This window comes from Pseudochaenichthys georgianus, chromosome 19, assembly GCF_902827115.2.
Source record: "Pseudochaenichthys georgianus chromosome 19, fPseGeo1.2, whole genome shotgun sequence".
NCBI lineage: Eukaryota > Metazoa > Chordata > Actinopteri > Perciformes > Channichthyidae > Pseudochaenichthys > Pseudochaenichthys georgianus.
The window spans coordinates 8,058,118-8,079,671 of record NC_047521.1 but is presented as its reverse complement, the minus strand read 5'-3'; the positions used below and the strand labels follow the sequence as shown (position 1 = coordinate 8,079,671).

The 21,554-nt window shown below is 40.8% G+C and overlaps 1 protein-coding gene across 4 annotated transcripts in view; it reads right to left on the bottom strand.

Moving 5' to 3' along the window:
- Positions 1 to 20,598, bottom strand: part of LOC117464435 (KAT8 regulatory NSL complex subunit 1-like) — a 43,887-nt gene extending 23,289 nt beyond the window's left edge. For 2 of the 4 annotated variants that reach the window (XM_034106859.1, XM_034106860.2), the window contains exons 1-2: positions 16,715 to 17,218; positions 9,222 to 10,686 (exon numbers count right to left, since the gene is read on the bottom strand). In XM_034106859.1, coding sequence (XP_033962750.1) covers positions 9,222 to 10,618 — 1,397 coding nt within the window. In that variant the 5' untranslated portion in view covers positions 10,619 to 10,686; positions 16,715 to 17,218. Of the gene's footprint in view, positions 1 to 9,221; positions 10,687 to 16,714; positions 17,220 to 19,850; positions 19,934 to 20,546 lie in introns of those variants that run through there. The other 2 variants (XM_034106858.1, XM_034106857.2) reach the window with 2 other exon arrangements.
- Positions 20,599 to 21,554: the final 956 nt, after the last annotated feature.

Sequence of the window (21,554 nt, the reverse complement as noted above, 5' to 3'; positions counted from 1 at the left end):
ATGTATTTTCAAATTCTAGTGCACTCGAGGCGGTTTCTCAAAACGTACATACCCTACCTTTAAGAGTGATATTTAATTATTGTTGTGACCAGTCAGAACTAGGGATCGACCGATATGGCTTTTTCAAGGCCGATACCGATTATTAGTAATCAAGGAGACCGATAACGGATATTTGGAACCGATATACATTTGCAGTAAAATCAGAAAATCTATAGTGTCAAAATGTAGAATAACACAAACTCCAACACAACTTCTTTGAAATGCATTTAAGCATATATTATGTTTAATGAACTTTTAAACATCTTACAACTGGTTTCCTCTCTGTGCCCTTTTCTTTAGTGCAGCCATCTGCAATGAGTTAGAGAGAGACAAGAAGTGGGGCTGCAGGCTGACATGCTTAACTAACAATAATGCTTAATTTATTATATCAAACCAATGCCTGTCTGTCTAGCATAAAATCCCAATAAGCTGCTAGCAACTGCAAAACACTAGTGCTAGCTAATGTTTTGCAAAAAAAAAAGTGAGGCTATTACAGTAGAACTAACGTTAGACTAGTAGCCTCACTTCTAATATTTTGCTAAATACATTAGCTAATGAGCTTCACATATCAACCTGAAAAACTGCGAGGCTTCACTCGCAGCCCCCCCTCCGCACCACAGTTCCGCTGCGAGACGCTGCACGCTGACTGACTTCCCGCGTCCCTGTGTAACTGGGAAGCTGATAGAATTGGATCAATAGATCGTTTTTGCAATTTCAGCATAGGGGATTGGGATGTTTATTGAACTTCGACTTTCAACTGATTTACCTTCGAAACACATGTATGGCTCTGCCACTCAGCGCTGCTGCTCGCCTCTGTCTGTGTTCTTCGCACCTGCCTGTAATCTGAGAAGGTCCCGCCTCTATGGCTGGCTCCCGCCTGGAAAATCTTGTTGATTGACACTTCAGTAATAGCCTATCAGATAGCGCTGTGGGCGGGACATTGCTCGTGTACAGAGAGTAGTGACTGCAGACAGAGAAACGGCCGCATCAGAGCCAAAGTGTTATCGGCAATTTAAAAAAAAAAAAGGCCGATACCGATAATCGGTCAAATGAGGAATATCGGTCCTGATAATCGGCCTGGCCGATAATCGGTCGACCCCTAGTCAGAACCTGATACTTAAGTTGCACGTGCATTGGTGTGATTACGGAGCCAGAAAGCCATGCACGTTTACTCGCGTGCGCCGTGTGTTTGTTTTACAAAAAATGGCGAAGCAAATTAAGTTGTTTGACTGTGGAGTAAAACGTTCGGCCAACACCTCAACTTCTCAAACGACTGTTCAAAGTGATTCAACTGATAAAGTGCAAGATGAACCCGAACGAAAAGCAAAGAGGAAATGTGTAAAGTCTTGGGAGGCGAAATATATATGTACATTCTGCTCTGTTGTGCATTCACTTCCGATAAAGGTTCCTTCAAAATAAGAGTGCCGATCTTATTACTACCAAAATAAAAGTGCAAAACGAAACTTTACCATAGGAAAATATTGGCATACAAATATAATCACTTCTATAAAAAGGTAACACATTTTAAATATAGTTCGACATATTAAAGGTAATTTACAGCATTAATAATTAATATCTAATTCTTAACTGTGAATGGTTTTCATTTATTTATTTAACATTAGAAATGTATTAGTCTGGCCAATGACAGAACCACAATCAAGACTTCAATGCTGAAGGGCCAGTGGATCTATGGTGGGGGTCAGCACAAAGGTCAAGAAAACCCACATTTGAAAGGGAGACAACGGATGACCAAGAAACTAGTGACTTGCTCCATTCATTTTTGAGGGATCTGTGAAGAACATGACAAAAGCTGCACTGCTGGTATTTAGTATACCAGCAATTGAGGGTGGACAAATTTACTACCACTTAAGTTTCAAATAATTGTGTTAATTACTTATTGTAAAGCATTTGAACATTCTTTTGTGTCACATGTTCATTATTAAGTTGATGTATAACTGTATACTATCTTAATTATTTAATATATAAAATGACTAAAAATGGCAACCGTATTTTCAGTTTTGGCAACCAAAAGCTGATGCCTTGTTGCCAGCCTGGCAACCACTTTTAAAAGTTAGCGTTGAGCCCTGATATTGGTAATGTATTCAAATATTGCCCAGTTTTAGAAACACAAATATAATACAGACAGTTTATTTTGGAGTGCTGCTTGCCTCAGTCCCACTTTTGTTGTTTCAGCAAGGTTTTGTAGATGTACCACAATTATAACTGATATTAATTGAAAACAAGGTTTAAAAGTTCAACATTTTCTCAGGCGTGCAAGGATATGTCTCCAAACGTGGCATGCTAGCTCTCCAAATCATCCTGTCAGCATTGTTTAACGCCAGTAGTCAGTCGTTGATGACAGTCAGCCATGGATTTTACATGACATTGTTCATCAACCAATCCCTAAACTGCACCCTACAAAACTTTCTTTGCAAACCTCATAAAACGCAGCACTTTGATACAAGCTAGGGCTGCTCGATTATGGCAAAAATCATAATCTCGATTATTTGGGTCAATAATTTATATCACGATTATTAAAAAACGATTATCCATTTACTTTGAAAACATCAATTTATTGGAGATGTGAACAGTATGTTTTTAACAGTTGATTACCCTGAACTTTAAGTATAATTCAACTGAAAAAAAGTTTAAAAAAAAGAGGTAATAATACAAAAATAATCGTTTTATTTTTGATTACGTTGTTTGCGTAATCGTTGCAAGCCATAATCCTAAATTGCGATTAAAATACGATTAATTGAGCAGCCCTAATACAACCATCAATCATATCTGATCTAAACTCATTTTGGCTTAATTTGGGGGGATCTTTGGGAACTTATATATTGTGAATAACAACACTAAATATAAACTTCAATTGTGGGGGGGAAATTACTGACTTGAACTGAGGCAGTTTGAATTACACAAGGCAGTTATGCCGTTTTTTCTGTGCATTAGGTGACAACTAATCAGTCCCTAATTTCCACTTTAACACACCCATATGCACATTAGGAAACCTGAGCTCCTTGTACAATAATCTTCCATAGAAACATGGTGATGAAGTGAGGTCAAGTATAATAAAAGGCCTACACACGTTTTACTTTTCCATATGGAACAAAACAATCAAATCCATTTGCAAGCATGCTTCACTAGCCATTCAGTTATCAATCATACTTAGTAACAAGAATGAGGGAAATCAAAGCAGCAGCTGTCATTATAACTTCTTCGTTCTCCAGAGTCAAAGATTTTCAAAGCAAACTGAAAGGGTTGAAAAGGATCCAGACATTTAAAATGTACAACAATATTGTTTAGGTTTATTCTGATGTGCAGAGATGGCTGTCAGGGCAGCAGGTTAAACTAATCTGTTACAGGAAGAAACAGCTCTGGATCCAGGACTGATCGAGGCAGGCCAACAGGGTGTGGGGCAGGAAAAACTAGTGAGGGCAAATTCAGCTAGAGAGCTGCAGCAGTCATTACATAAAAGAGGGGGGTTATGTAACGCCTGTGGGTTTGTGCTGAGGAACTTGGGCCGAGCTAAAACACATCCAGATGTGTGGTACGGGACAGAAACCTATACAGGCGTTCACACACACACACACACACACACACACACACACACACACACACACACACACACACACACACACACACACACAACACACACACACACACACACACACACACACACACACACACACACACACACACACACACACACACACACACACACACACACACACACACACACACACACACACACACACACACACACACACACACACACACACACACACACACACACACACACACACACACACACACACACACACACACACACACACGAATGAAACTAGGGAAACATAGCTAAGCTACTCAGACTGCATTTTCCATGTTCTGTCTATGAGCGATTATGTAAGCTCTGAGATTTCCTGATGAGCGTTTTGTTGCCTCAGAAACAAGAAACTGTGCCCACTTGTTTAACACAGAACAACCCGTGCTCCACGTAACATGCCTAAATAAACAAATGATATGCATGTGTAGCTCTATTGCATCAACTGTCCTTGTCATGTTGCAGTGAGTAGAAAAGCATTTCTAAAGCTAGCAGCACCCACACCCTGTTAAAGGACCATTGTGGACGTCACATTCACAGACAGACACTGGCAAGGGCAGAAAAGCCCTGCAGCATAAGCACGACAACAGATGTTGGCTTGCCCCGCAATCCTCTCTAAGATACGGGAAACCACGTCTACAGCAGGGACAGGGATGACAGGATTAGATGTAAGCAACACACTACGTCCAAACAAGCTGTGCAAATAGGTTATTTTCCACACTGCTGTCAACTCAGCTGACGGTAAATAATTGAGGTGCTGCCGCCTAAAGAAGACATTACATTGCCTGTATTGTTGACTGGTGGTAGTGCTGTAAGCCATGAATTGGAAACTAGGGATGTCCCGATCACCTTTTTTTGCTCCCGATCCGATTCCGATCATTTGATTTTGACAATCTGCCGATACCGATTTTTCCCGATCCGATCTTAATGCAATGCATTAAGAGAAAAAAAAAAGTAACAGATAACGGCTGGTCATCCAACGCGATGAATTCAGTTATCTTGGCTGTTATTTTTATGGCCTTTTCACTGTTCTGTTTCTCTTTCCTTTTAAAAGTCTCTGAAAGTGTCGGTTGTTTCAGTGCCGTTACCGGAGTGGCCGCTGTGTACTCGTCGTGTTGTTGTCTGCGTTTGTTTCTAAGGTGGCGTAATAGATTGGTCGTGTTGAACGTAGCTCTGTTCTTTCCACCACGCGGAACCTCTGCCTTGCAAACATTGCATCTGGCTGTTACACTGCCTTCGCTTTCAATTTTATAATACTTCCAAACTCCTGACATTTTCTCTGTCCCGACTCCCGAGTCACCAGCTGAACGTAGCCTCTCGTTAGCTTACTGCTGCTATTAGACACTGCGCCCACTCTGTTGCCAGATTTCAGAGAAATAAGCAACCAGGTCTGAAAACAAGCCAAAAGAAAGCAACACATACATGATGTTGTATAATTTGAAACCAAAACTAAGGCCTCAGGATGACTTTAAGACGTGAACATGGTCATTTTTGTTTTGTAACATTAAATAAAAAAATCCCGATCCCCGATTTTTTTCTCCCGATTCCGATCTTTTGAAAATCACGTGATCGGCTCCGATCCCCGATCACGTGATCGGGACATCCCTATTGGTAACCGAGACAAAATGTCAGCTGGGAAAATGTGGCTTTATGGTTATACACACACACACCCTACTTCCTGGACGACTATGGTGTTCACAAAAAGGCAAGAATTATGCTGTGTTGCGAGCTGAGAACCTGTTTTGTGCGCGATAATCGCGATATGAATGATTATACAATGTGTATGAGATGTCGGCTTATGAAGGCATAACAGATGAGCAGATTTAGATTTCCAAGGCAGCTTTCACTCAGTGTACACAGAAATTATTTTTGTAGAACATCTGTGCAAATTAAGTGAGCTCTCCGAGACTGGTTTATTGAGCCAGGGTGGTGTGTGGCGCAGTGGGCTAGTGCATTGGTGTTTGGATCAGGGGAGCACAGGTTCAAACCCCACTGCAGTCAGCATGTCGTTGTGTCCCTGAGACACGTCACCCCAAATTGCTCCTGTGGGGATGGCCCACAGTACTGAGTATGTAAGTCGCTTAGAATAAAAGCGTCTAACAAGTAACACGTAATGTATTATACTCAAATTGCATAAATCTGCTGTATTGTGTAGCAAAGAATACATGCCAAAAAGCTTTTGTGCTCTAATAAAACATGTACAAAATGTCAAGTGTGTCAGGTCAGTGTTATTTTCCTGAGTGTAAGATGACATTGGGTGCCTGTCTCCTGCAGGGAGGGCAATGTCTGAGGTTTTACTTCAGCGGGCTGTTATATAGGTCATCATCTAAGGACTATAGTAACTGATTAATTTAACTCATAACACCTGTAATTTTTTATTATAAAACGATTTAAGGCCAACTGGGACATTGGCTGCATACTGCCTTTAAATAGCTTTTTAAACATTTGGACAAAACTAGCCAAAAATGTGCAGACTCTAAAAGTCTCTAAATAATCTAATTGGAACAGGTACTCTAAATAGTATTGTGTAAAATGGCTGTTTATTAACTTTGATTGTATGTGCCGATCATGATTATGTAATGCTTGCTAGTAAAGGATCAACAGAGGAATTATCTAGCAATGAGTGACTAGTAAGCACAAGTGATTCTGTAAATAAAACTACTTATGTTGAAAGCACATTCAATTTCAAGCTTACTCTTAAATTTAAAAACATACAAAATGTTCAAGGATGTGTAGAAACCCTGTTTGTGTTTTAACCAAAGCAGTAAACAAACACTTAATGTAGTACAGTTAGCAGTAACTACATCTGTATAACATTAAGCCATACAGACCGAAACACTGTGTTGCAGTTGGTCTGTCTCAGTTCTTTCACAGGGTATGGGGAGAAACAAAGAGATAATGTAGTGATTGAACGTGTTTGCAAGGGTGCAGTTTATACATTAACAGCTTTATTAATAAAGGCTCAGAAAAGCATGCATGTGTCAGAAGGTTTCATGTTGCCAAAATGTAATAAAAGTCCACCCTGTAATATTACATTTGGATCCACTGACAAAGCAAAAGCACTTAAAATGTTTTTAAAAGGTACAGAGACCTTTTTTTTATGCGCAAAGGACTAAGCAGTTGTCAACAACAGTGACTAAGGTTGCAAGAAGCTGCTTCACAATAACACCCATACGGTTGGCTTTCACGGTAAAGCAGGAAACAAGATATGTCATGTTTCTGTAACAACAGATAAACTGCAGCTGAGCATTTTTGTGTTACCAGTCATTTTCCTTGGTTGTTTAAGGACATGAGAGCGAGCTCGGTCCAGATGAAGGAAACACAGTGAAGACTGGAATGAGTTGGGCAGGAGTCACATTACCATGTCACTGTGGTAGATGCCTTATCCCTGCTGGTACATCTGAATAATACCTCAGCATCTTTCAGATGCTTTCTCATGTATGGAACGACATGTAGGTAGTACTCAACATGCTGTTTAAAGGCTACAATAAATATGGTTCATGCCTGAGCATGCTCAGCAAACAACAAGAGACTGCTGCTTTTCATCAGAGAATGGAAACACAATTATAATTGCTTTGTAAAAGGAAAAAATAACAACCATGATAATGTACAATACGGTTTGCTGCAGTGCAATAAAAAGAATACATCCTATGTCTAACTCTAAATGGTCCCACTTTTCATGAACACTTTGATGGCTAAGGCTGTGGACTAAAGAGTCTCATCCAATAGTTTTGATTTACTCAACAAATATTTAAAACTGAGTTCCTCCACGAATCTTGTATATTTAGAAACAAGTAATTCAGGATGAAATTGCATTTTAAAAATTGTACTTATCAACTAAAGAAATCTTATTCGACTAAGACCCAACAACAAATGACTCAACTAAGAGGGACAAGCATTACTGATGGCCTATTACGAATGCAGCATTTAACCTAATTTGTATGCACATAACATATAATACGGAGGATCATTCTGTTACAAAGAATTAAATAATCAAGCCATAATTAAACAAAATAATGGATCTGACTGACTGCCAAAATACAAGAATCTAATTTGATCATTTATGACTGATTAAAATGGATCTGAATAATAAATATACTCATCTTTGATACATTTTGTACATCTTATTCAGTCTGTATGGTAAAAATGCTACAGCTGGCCATATTCAAAATGCAGCCATGCTATGTTGGTATCAACAGAAAGACTTATTGCCTCAAGGTGTAATTTTATGACTAAAGAACATGAATGACATCCATTTAAAAAGAAGATGATTTTGCATAATAACTGTATCTCAAGTCAAGGTTTTGTATACAAGATGCCGTTTTTGGGTAAAACAAAGTATATCTCAATAACATTTGCCTTTACTATATGCCTGATAGAATTTGATGCCTTACATTTTTCTTTTTTGACTAGGTCTGTCCATTATCTATCGAAGTATTGGTGGGGTTTTGAGAATTGAAGATCTGTGACAACAAGCAGACAGGGAATTTAACAGCTCAAACTAATTCAGTTTGCTTCCTTATTTATATGACCTTTCATATTCATGATGACATAATCACTCTCACTCCTACAATCTCAAGCCACATAGTAGCGCCTCGATGTTCACTCTCCTTGAACATGACGTGCTATATATTTTTTCTATTAACTGCTACAACACCTCCTTAGACCCTCGATGGGACACAGACACGGTATGAATAAATTACACGCTGTTGTTCTACTTTCGGATCATTCTTGCAACACGCACAAGCTTCCTGTTATGAAGGTTATGAAGCTATGTAGGTCAAAGGTCTAAAGTCAGGACATGAAAGGACCATAAAAATCAAGTGTTCTCAGCGACATTGTTAATAATCTACCCGATCCTACACAGGTCAGTAAGTCCATTAGCGCTGCTGACCCTCCTGCTTTATTTTCCCCCCTTCCAACCACTAATGACACAGAAATGACTCTGTGAACTTCCCATGGAATATATTTGCAAGCTCCTGCTGAGGAAAACCTAAGATCACAGCACCACACCTCCTGTTGAAACGACCCAACTTCAGTTTCCTCTTTGGTTTCAGTTTAAAGCAAAACATTATCAGCTCTGTGGGTGCTCGCTTGTTCACTCTGCAGCTAAACAGAACGTTCAGTTTCAGCCTCTGCCCCACTCAGGAGGAAACATTGTGTGACGAGAGCTTTTTACTTTGAGCCCAATCCAGCCTGTGCATTCTCCACAGGATGATACCACCCACACAACTACACTCACTCGAATGGTATCTCTACCCCTCCCTGGAGTTTTACCCAACCACTACTGAGGCAGTTATAATTGTCATTAGCACCTGCTAGGCCTTAGTAGCATATTGCATGTTAGCAAATATGGACTCTCACAGCACAGTTGAAGGGCTACAAGCACCATAGAAATCTGCATGTAAATCAGGTAAAGTGCACGGGGGATGTGTAACTACTATAAAACGTTTTTTTGTCATTTCTAACATAAATGCTGCCTTTAAAAAGGTCAACTTCGCCTCAGTAATGAATTGTCTGTTAATGCAGAATCATTTATTTATTATTTATTTTAGTGGGTGTGGATCCCTTTACTTACATTTTGACATGTCGCTGCTCAATGTCCACTCTCGTCAGCTCTTCCTCCTCCAGGTCAGAGTCCCCTCCAGAACTACTTTCTGTTACATCTGAGTCAAAGGCGCTTTCTGCTGAATGAAGGTTAGCCGTTCCGCTCAAATACAGCCTCTCCAGTTCCAAGGGCATGGAGCCACTTTTAAGGAAGCGACCGAGGCCGTCTTTGCTGTTTGACGAAGAGTGGCGTCCAGTCTTCCATGTAGCTGTAGGGGTTGCTGTTTCTGCTTTGCGGTTACCGGCCAAAAGCCGGTTGAGAGCCGAGTCCAAAAAGCCACCCAGCTGCTGCTGAATGTGCCGCTCCACCTGCTTGGCCTGTACAACCTGAAGACGTTTGCGCAGGCGACGCAGCCGGTTTTCAATCTCAGATTGCCGGCTGCTGTTGAGAAGGGTACGCTCCTTAACATGAGCATCAAGGCTGTCAGAGAAAGAAGTGCAGGGTAGAGGAGGCTGTGGCGCAGATGTGCAAGACGGGGAGCCCTGCTGGCTGCTACCTGGTCTCTCCCTATCAGAACCCTGTGGCTGACCGATAGGCGTGTGTGAATCAGCCTCCTCTAAATTCATTTGTTCAGTGGGCTTAGGGTTGTTAAGGGTGTAAGGGGAAAGGGCAGCAGACTGGAGCAGTTCACAGTTTTTTCCATCTGTATTTTTAGAAACCCCAGAGGAATGCTTCTGTTTGAGGGTTCCTTTCATCTGGATATGACCTGATAGAGTAGCTGTCAAGGTCTCAGAGTCCAAGGACAGGTTCTGGGACTGAGAGTCTGTGGCAGGCGGCTTGTCACCGTTCACTGCCACCACGCAGCCAGGGCCAGTGATGGTGGCCATCTTTTTGGCCAGGCCATTGACAGGTGCCATTGGCTGGCCACCTCCGTTAGTGCTGCCACTCATGAGGCTCTTGAGTTGGCCACCAGATAATTCAATCTGCTGCCTCTTCCTCGACAGGAAGTCTCCTCCGCCGTTGAGCAGGGAGCTGGGCAGTATTCTGTGACCTTTCAACACAGACTGTTTAATGAGGACTCCTTGCAGTGTGATTGACTCCTTAGTTGAAGGGACAGTTGTCACATCAGAGCATAGGTAAGAAGCCACCAGCGGCTGGAGCTTTCCCAGGGCCGAGGCCTGGGCCACAGAATCGACTTGGGGCTGCTGTTGCTGCTGCTCCTGGTCGCCGCCACAAAAGTCGAGGGGGCAATCTTCAGAAACCACCTTGCACTTAGCGGGGCCACTGCTATGGATGAGGATGTTGCTGGCGTTACCGTTGTTCTCTGCACTGGCTGGTGAGAGACTTGAGGATGGGGCAGCCAGTTTGAAGCGGATGTGGTGAGCTTCGGCTGGGGCGTCGGTGAGAGCGGGCGCCATCGCAGCCATGCAGTGCAGAGGGACGGGCACCGCGGCCTGCTCCACACCACCCACTTACTGCCCCACCTGAGGACAGCCTGTATGACAAAATAAAGACAAGAGGGGAGGGGAGACAAGAAATAACGTTAAACAAAGTAGTCTCATTATCCTAAGCACACATAAAAACCTTAAACACTACACCAAATTCTGATCTTAGTAGGCATAAAAGGATGTTGTGTGGATTAACAATAACATTCACAGCCGTGTACAGTTATGGGCCCACAACCACATGAGGAATAAAAACATATACAGACGGTGTCTTTAAATGTTCATTTAATACTTGAACCGGCCACTCTACAAAAAATGTATTTGTAACAGTGCTTAATGCATAATATAATTATTCAGAAGGCCATCAAAGTAAGGAAGAATGCTTAATTGAATACCCTTAACAATATATTTTAGATAGATAATGAGTGCTATGGAGAGGTGGAGTCAAAAACGTACTTTGATTTAAATAAATGAAAACAATATACAATATCTAAATAATATATAAGGATATATTTTCATTTGACATTATTTTGTTCACTAAAACGCAACATAAAAAGGCAAGCTGTTCATATATATATATATATATATATATATATATATATATATATTGAAATATAACACTGAAATACCTGCAATACAGGTTCTGTGAGACTTTAGAGTGGAAAAAGACAAACCAAACCACCACCCCAAAACAATGATGCATTTTAAAATATATAAAACCAGATGTGATAAATGAAAATGCACCAAAACTCTCGCTTCAACCTCAAGCATAACTTAAAAACAAACCTACAGTAAATGTTTGCCACCAATCAAGTTAAAAGGGGGCCAATCAAATCAACCAGTGACTCTTTTTAGAGAGTACTTGTCCATGGACAAGTGAGTTTGTCAATTTACTTGTCCGAATACATTTTTCACTTGTCAGCTGATACGGAGCATAGCGAGAGAGCTGCAGTCCGCGGGGCTCGGCCTCGCCTCCTGTCCTCACAACTCTTATTAATCCCGGTACCGGACAATTGTTATTTGTTCTTACTCGGAACCGAGTTTTGCTTCCCAACCCGGCCACTGTGCTACACTTCCCGCTCCGCCCCGCCCCCGTCTAACTGTACAGAAAGCGGCGAGATGCATTTCCTTAGGAATCGACAAGCAGAACCGAAACTAACATTTCTAAACGAACAATGGCGGACACGTACAATTTGCGAATGAGTTCTGCCTTTTGTAAACTGAATGTATCAATAATTTGTCAATAAACGTCAATTGACAGATCTACTTGTCCGATATTGTAAATAACACGTCCCGGACGGTGGGACGTGTACTTTTTCGCACACTGCTACTGGTGGGAAGTGTTGCTAAAAATATGGTTCAACGGCTGAACCTCAAAAAGCATTACAGATGAGGAGGAGACATATGAGATGATCAGATTAATTCTCGTCTTCCTTGCCACTTGGCTCTCACAAAATCCCAGAAAATAATTCCATTTGTTATCAAAATGATGTTGAAGTTCCTTAATATCATTATTTACTACTCCCTACAGGCAAAAAGGGACAAAATACAGTGCCTCAAGTAGGCCTGTCGTGATAATCGATCGAATTGACTTATCACACGATTAATAAAAATGGACTCGATAACTTTTCTGAGCTCGATAAATTGCCGTTTACATAAGGATGTGACCAGCATTTTTGCTAGGAGCGCTGTGACTGCCAGGCGCACTGTGGCCGCCGGCCACGTGCGCTGTGAGGGGCGGGGCTGACACACAGCCAGGTCAGGACACTCCACGTGCAGCAGCCAAATTAATAATATAGCGACAAGCGGGAGACAACGTGTGACTTACTTGCAGGGAATTTAAAATTAAATGGAATTGGTTACAAAACCTAACTACACATCTCGATTCTCCGGTGTGGCAGTATTTTGGATTCAAGCCAAATCAGCGAGGCGAACCTACGGACTTCAATGAGCCGGGCGGTGTGTCGCATTTGTTTAAAAAAGGTAGCGAGTCTACAAAAGCAGGCAATACCACGCATTTTAAACTACACCTAAAACACAACCACCCCATTCCGTTTTCCCAGCTGGTAGCAAACACAGCAGCTGGAGATGGAGAGCCCCCACCTTCCTGACAGTTTACAATCAAAGATGCATTTTCCCGACAATGCAAACATGTCTACTTGAGCAGGGGGGTATACTACGAAGCAGGATTTTCGCTTAGCCGGCTAAATTCAGGGGAAACTCCGGCTTTCCGGTCCTACGAAGCTGGTTCTCTTTTTAGCAGGCTAGATCTCCATGGTAACTTATGCTTAGCGGCTAACCTGGTCGGGACCAGGTTAGGTTGCAGGCTAAGAGCTCAACTCAGTGAAAGCACTGCCTGCTGACCAATCAGAGCTCAGTGTGCAGAGTTTAAAGCGATCAAGTCATATTACAGGAGAAAGGAAATACAGAAAAGCTGCCGTTGCAGGAAAGACGGCCGGCAAAAATCACCGACTGTGTGAACGTGAACATGAATAGAATATCACCTCCATCTTCAGAGCAATCTGACTATTATAACATTAGCGTTAAGAAAGCTTACTTAAATATCTGCCACGACATAAGTAACCGGATCAGAGTAACATTAAGTACAGTCCGCGGCATATCACTTCATAAGGTATCACATATCTCCTTATCTGAGTCAGCTGAGCCGTATCTGGCCGTGCAACACTCACAGTGTCACATACTGTATGCAGAAGTATTATTTTAAGCAACACATTAAGTTGACGAAACACTCTCGAGTCAAATGTAATTAAAGTCAGATCGTGTCTTAGAGATGGGGCAGTGATATCATAAACCTGTTAATGTACGCATTCAAACACTTTTACCAGCTGTATTCACCTTGCAGGTGCAGCTATGTGGCTTTGATCCTGGATAAAGTGTTTAGGTCATGGATATTTAATTTAACTTCTTCATATGTCTAATATTATAGTTGACTTTTCATTCAGGAAGTATGACGCTGCGCTGTCAGTACGCTTCTCCATGTTTGTGATTGGTCGAATGCTCCAAATACCACCCCTTTCATGTGAACGCGCACCTAACTAGATAGGACACGGCTGGCTTGAGCGATCCACTTGATAACCCGTGTCGTAGGACCGTTTAGCGAGAGCGCGTATGTTTTGGATTAGGCCAACCGGCTAACTCAAACATATCCAGGTTAGGTTGAACCAGCTTCGTAGTATAGGCCCCAGGTCTCCCTTGAAAAAGAGATCAATGATCTCAAGGGATACACCTGGATAAATAAAGGCTTGAAATGAAATGAATGTTGGTGTTCCTTGCTCGAAAACTTTGAAAAACAGATTTGGATAATGGCCTGTTGAGGCATCTGGGATAGATAGATAGATAGACAATATTATCGTTTATCACAATAATTTCCAGGAAAATGTATCATCCAACAACATTAATTATCGTGACAGGCCTAGCCTCAAGTTCAATACGCATACAACATATGTGCTTAAAGAAAGAGCAGACATTTCATATATTAAAGGTCCCATGTCACGGCCATTTCTACTGATCATAATTCCATTGTTGAGTTATACTAAAATAGATTTAAATTGTGCACTTTTCCAAACTCACATTGGTTTCTCAAATTCTCATACAGCATCTCTGTAGAGTATGTGTATTCACTCTGTCCTAAACGACTTGTTGGAGCTCCTGCTCCCCCTTCCCTATGAGCCCAGTGGCCGTCTGCGAGACAGCGACACACAGCGAAACCCAGCCCGAACACATACACACACCCGCAGCCTGGCTGGGAGTTTGTGTGTGTGCTCACACACCGACTCACAGCGTCCCGCCGTCTCAGGGAGGAGAAATCGGTGGAGCTGCAGCTGAGAAAAGATTGAGTGTGTGTATGACGTAACGCAACGGCTCCGCGGACGTAACGCAACGGCTCCACGGACGCAACGCAACGGCTTCACGGATTGGTCTATTTGGGTATGGGCACGTCACTGTACCCAGGAAGAAAAAGAGAAATCTCCAATGAGGCGTTCTGGGGCAGCATAGACAGGTATTTTCTGAGTTATAGTTTTACTCGCTACAGGGTGTACTTTGAGGGTTTGTGACTTTGCAGACCGTTTACATGCAGAAAAACCTTCATAACACACAAGGGGACGGGTAATAACCGGAAAAGCATGACATGGTACCTTTAAAAAAAAAGCAGTAATTCATGTCAATAGTTAAAATGTACAATTTAAGCTTAATCTGTAGATTAATCTACAGAATTCTTCAAATACTTAAATACATATCAAACAATTAATGATATGCACTGACCTTGGTAAAAGGGATACTAACAATACAGGTAGAATAACAGGAGACATCTGAGCTACTTCTTCCAAGGCCAATAAATAATTCCCACTACACCCATGCTCGTGTGAACAGGCCTTCATTGTCATTTACTTACAAGGCTGCTCTTTAAAGAATAAGCTAAGGAATTCAATTCTGGAGAGGGAAGAAACAGGCAAAGCCAATGCAAATTGTCCAAACCCCACTGCCCTACATGTGCCCTGTGCAGCACACAGGCAGTGTAAGTAGGTGGATTTAGGCCCCAGTATTAGTCCAAACCACATGATGTCACCCTGACGAGGTTCCTGTGTCAATTTCAGAATAAGTTATTTACTGATTTACAAAAATGTCAGCAACATTTTTCTAAAATTTGTATATTTAAAGAGAACCACAATATTCTGATCATGATGGTGAATTGGTTTAGTGTTTAACATATCATTCACACAGACTGGCTGCATATCCAGATCAAACTTTAAAGGGAAGATCCTCCATTCGTATAAAACAAGAGATAAAAGCGAGCTGCATCTCCGCGTACCGTCTGCAGGGTGAGATGAATGGGGGCTCAGTATTTCACCGCAGTTTCTAGTCAGCGCGCACTACGCCATGTTGGTATTTCCGAAGCAGATTATGCAATGCATCTCATCTACCTAAAACCGCCCATTCCACTCAAAACAGACCGAACTTGTTAATGCTACAGGCGGGAGATTAATCATATATCATTAGTCAATGAATCGTTTCAATTTACATGCACCATAACACCAGTATATATGTAGAGTGTCAGGCTAGAGATGCGACAAAAAATCCCCACATCAAACGTTAGCCAACCATAACGTAATGACCAAAATGTCTTCCTGATGTTTACAAAAATATTTGTACGTTTAAAAATGAAACGTTCCGCCGCGCTTCTAGATGCATACGAGTGTAATAACGTTATGTGGTAATCTTGATGTCTACAATAGCTTCCGCTGAAAATAAGACCAGTCAGTGTGTTTGTATCATCGAGCCATGCCATTACAAAAAATCACCACCTGATCTCCACATAAACCGATCTCCCGAGAACCAAAAGATAAATATCTCGCTTTTAAAACCCATGTCACTTTATCCACTGCGTGCACAATAATGCGCTTCGCGTCTGGCTAACGTTAGCTCGGGAACGCTGCTGATGCAAGAAACACAACCTGCTCGCAAAGCTAGCGTGCGGATCCATAAGCCAACTGCAGTGAAACGTTAACGTAACCTACGTTCATCAAATTATAGATAATTTCTGAGGCTTATGTTTTATTAGCACATCCATGCGGGTTCTAGTTTGTCGGCCAAAGCCACTGGGCTTTAACGTTACGCAAAAGTCGTTATGGCAAGTAAACAGTTTTAGTCACAGACTACACAACATACGCTCACATTACTGATAGTTTTGAGCCAATAACGCCCAATGTAACATTAAACAAGCCTTGGTAGCACATGCATTAACATCAGGGTTATATCTGGTTGCTGCAACATCGCAAATGTTGCCATAATAACAAGACAACCCCACTCGTTGTAGATCACAACTTATCTTTAGGACCTATTGCAGAGTGGTGACATGGTGTGCATTGCAATTAGACTATGGAAATAAATACAGACAGGCCTGTTGTTGTACATCAACGGCGGCCTTCCTTTGATACACTCGCTGTAGAGAAATCTATTTGTATGAAACGTTAATGCACATATGTCAAAAGCTGAGAAGTTGGGAGTAGACCCTGCCAGTCTAGCTAGCTCGCTAACAAAGAAAAAGGAGGAACCTACCACGTGACGAGGTTGCACTATCCGAGGGAATTTCGGCAACAATCCCCTGCAGTTTTAGTGGAAAAAAACCAAGGGTGCTACCACAAAAAACGCGGCCTGAATCGATCAGACTGCCATTAATAAATCCAACAAAAATGCAACCAGATTGCCCCAAAAAGGCCCAGTTCACAGAGCCGCTCGGATCTCGTTCCGGATTCAGGCGAATGGGCGAATCAACGATCTACACCTTGCTCGACCAGCTAGCTCGCCTCGCCGCTAACACTCAGCGAATATAAAGACAAGGCCGTGAAACACTCCTTTCCACTCCGATTTACTTCATATGTAGGTGAATTTGCCTCAATATTTTACCGAAAAATCCGATTCTCAGTAAGCGAAAGGTAATCCAGATGGCAGTTTTGTCGCGAGCCCTTTTCTCTCGTTTTAGGGAGAGACGCTTAGAAAATGGCGGCTAGCTACTCTCCCTCGGATTTGAGTCTGACAAACATAGGAGGGCTGTGTGTGTGTGCGTATGCGCGTGTGTATTGCTTGCTGGTAGGCGGGAGACATTTCTCATACTCACCACTAGAGTAAAGGGCAGATAAGAAACGACATAAAAGCTCAAAAGAAGATACCACAGGGGGGCATTGTCTTCCAAAAACATAGTGCAATGTCATTTTAGCATTTAAGACATAAAGGCCACGATCAAAAGCTGCTGGTGAAACTGCAAATAGTACTACAGCTATGTGCGACTCTTCTCCAACTAGTAAATAAATCATTATGCTTTCAGTTTAACCACCTGTATTTTATCCACATATAGCACACAATTAACCATTTATTGATACATTAAGGGTTTTATTTACTCTTCTAAATAGCTAAAGATTTCCTTAAACCTACATATTTACAATAGGGAAACTAAACCCAGTCCAGACTGCCTGGCTCTCATGTCACTTTTAACAGGAACTAGATCGCCCACCACAATACCAACACCTCTGAATGTACAGCCAGTGGCCACACGAAGGAGCTCTACAGCACAGAACTGTTAAATACAGCCATAGGCCAAAATATAATACCACACAACATATACGACAGTTGGTAAGAACATCAGGAAAGAGGAAATGTGTACACATTGCACTAAACAAAACCATGGCACCTACACTACACAAATCACTGAAGACTGAACTTTAACAGACATGTCCCCACTATGGATTAATCATTAAAGTAATGTTTAATACAACATCGCTGGAAATTCTGAAGCCTCTCTAGCATAATTTTGGATTATGAAACTAGGATGCACATTTTTCACTATTTTCCCCAAACAATTATTCGGTTATCTAGAACATATACAAATGCAATGATATTATACTTAATCTCATCTATTTAACTATAATGCAATGTAACAAAATGGCCATTAAGATTGTTTTTGTTTTGTCTGTGTCAGAGTTGTTTAATTGGTAATGTGAAGCTAGTTGATTGTATTGAAGTGGATTAAAATTATATACAAATATTTCATAGTGAAGTACACTACCACCACAAGCTGCAGCCTCAGTTATGATCAAATAAGATAAAGATAAGATGTACTTTATTGATCCCAATTTGGGAAATGTTTGCGTTATGTTAACAGATGTTTAACAGTCTCAAACGGAAATGAAAAAGACATACTTAATGATTACTTAAAAACGTAGGGGTATTAAAAAGCAAAGATATAGCCGATCACATTGCATTCCTATTCTATATGTAACGCATTGTACATGCATGTTGCACTGCACTTCCTGTTAGATGCCTAACTGCATTTTGTGGTCTTAGTATTTGAACATGTGCATTGATAGTAAAGTAAGGTCTGCAATTTAACACATAAGCACTTAAGATTTAGTTTTATAGGTTGGTAAACGGTCATTGTAGGCTATTGCTTGTTGGTTGTGTGGTAGTGGACTAAGAAGATATAGTACAAAAATACAACTCAGAAATAAAAAATGTTATCTGAAAATCTAAAAACTGTTCATACAAGCATTAAATAGGGCTGGGCATTATTTTTGTATCTTTCACTTTTACTTAAGACTGCTTTTATAATATTGAAAAGAAGGTAAGGTTAAATAATGCCTAAACACAAGCGGACGTGCAATATTTTTGAAGCTTGCACTTCATACAAAAAAGCTGTTTCAAAAACCAGCCCCAGCTTTTAAAACATAATATATTATATTATTTTGGATTGAATAACATTGTACAGTATCTAGAGTATATATATGTATATATATATATATATATTAACTGTTTAAGTGTGTCCAGTACTGATATTTCTTGTCTTTTTTCCCATTTATGTGGTTACTTGCCTATCTCTACTTTTTCAATTTACTGTTGCTCACACTTATCTGGTTGATCTTCTATGACTCTAAATAAACTACTATAATTGTCACTTCCTGTGCACTAGATGTTTTTCCAAGGAAATAATCCACATTAGATGTACTCAGTGCTATGTTGCATCCTTGCTTAAGTAATGCTAATTATTGCATACCACTTGTTTTCTACAGGTCTTGCATGGTCTCTGAGTATTATCAGACAACCATGAATAATAAGCAAGTCATTACCAATCCTATGTGTAAATTAGAAACTGTCCATATCCGCCTGTTCTGAATACTATTTCAAATTGATATCTACATACAAGTCTCAGGAGCAAAACTACAAATGTCACAATTAAATATGTGATAACTTGGATAGTTATCCTAAATGTGTCCTTTTCTGCTCAAATTATGTTCCAGGTCACAAAGTCAACAGCCTAAAAGAAGTTGCTTACACTTCCTGCCTCTCAATCTGCATCCTAAACCTCCTCAAGGGATAAGAGGCGGTCTCCCACACTTTGCTGCGATGTGTGATCCATCCAGCAGGTTTTATGTCTCTTCCCAGCTGTCAGAAATACTTCCACAGGGATGCTTGGTTGTCCTGATAAGATGCGCCATATGGTGCTCCTTCCCAGGCGAAAGGACAGGCAGGCCCACCAAAAAAGACAATTATTTCGGGAAATAGTATCCACAATTTCATCCTAGTTGTTGTCAGCACTAAATCCATGAACACATGTGAGGAATGGTTGAGAGGATCCGAAGGTCTCCGTCAGAACCCATACAAAAATAAAAATTATATATATATTATATATATTTAGAAATACCTTTAACTCCATTGTTGGTTCGCTCCATTCAATAATCCATGAAGCCATAACTCCAGTTTCCGCACATGGAAATAACATGACTCCTAAAAGAATAAGAATACATAAACAAACATTAGTTTATTCGTATTTCAGGTCAGAGCAACACCCACTAAACCAAGTTCTTAACAGACTCTGAAGGGTGTTCTTTTTTTTTACGTCCAGCTGGCAAGCTAGCGCTAGCCGGGCTAATGTTAACCTACGGGAACGTTATCATTGCACATTTATAATGAAAAAGTTTTACATGTTGAATAATATTAACACTGGTATCGGGAATGTAAAAGCAACTTATGAGTTGGGTTCTTTACTGGCTTATCGTGTCAATTAATTCAATGCCAACGATATAGTGACATAATTAACTGTACTTTCTCCCAGCGCTAGATGATAAGCTAATGTTAGCCATGCTAATGTTGACGTAGTGAGCTAACGGCCAATAACAGCCAACTTAGCTAGCAGACACAGCTAGCTAGCTTGTTTGCTTCCCAATCCCCATACTGACTTCTCAATGACTACCGTTTTATTGCACGTTTGGCATGCAAGTGCAAGAAAAAATTCCAACCTGCTCAAATCGAACAGCTAATAGTTTAACCAAATTAGTGTTTTTTCCTGACAAGCGGTGCGTTCGTTAATTTTGAGAAAAATAACAAGAATCTTACTTACCTGCTTGTCCTGTTACTAACCGTTTACGACTTGATAACAACCGTCCCCCCTGTGTTCCTATTGGTCAAAGCTCTCATTCGTGGCTCCCTATTGGCTCCCCACGGGTGTCAATCAGGGCAAATGCCCGTACAGCGGAAATGTGGGACGGAAAGTTCATAGCACGAAACTTCAATATCCAAAAAATATTGTTTTCATTTAAAAAAATATCTTTGCAACCTGTACACTACTTTCTAATGGCTCACATAAATGCGCCATAACACGAGTGTTGTTTACACCACATCCCATGCTAGCTGCTCATTGTCTGTTTTCACTCATTGTAACTCCAACATCTAATATTTCTCCTGCTCTTGTCTTTTGGTCTTTACTTACAAATGAACCACTGGTTTTCACAGCACAAAACAAACAACATGCAGATCAGGTAGATGGCTGGAAATGAGTAACTTCAATCTGTTTTGTTTTATTTAATTTCTTGCATCAAATGCTAAACAGACTGTGCTGCTGGTGCTGCTGGTGGTTGGATGATATTTGAATGATTTTAGTCTATCAATTCTCTACCCCAAAATAAGACATGAGACTTAAAGAGAAGACAGTACCTTTTTAAAGAGTGATACGACAGGAGACAAGGCACAGAGGATGGATACAAATATAGATGAGTGAGGCAATTGTGTGTGGTTTGAATACACGTGTAGCATTTGCAAGAGGTGGAATGTCAGTAGTAAGTGCATTTAATGTGTTATACATCTTCATTTTGACACTTTTCACATTTACAAATCTAAATGCAGTTAATAGCCTACGTTTTATGAATAATTTAGATCATAACATGGATCCATCATTTCACAGTCAGCTTGTTAGATCCCTTGTTATGTAAGATCATCTCTAGGCTTGAGATATTTTTACACAGTTATCTTCATCTTCTATTTGGAGAATTTAAACTACTACCCTCCGGACAAAGATTAAGACTTCCAAAGGCCAATCATTCCTTTATTATGATGAATGATTCCTTTATAA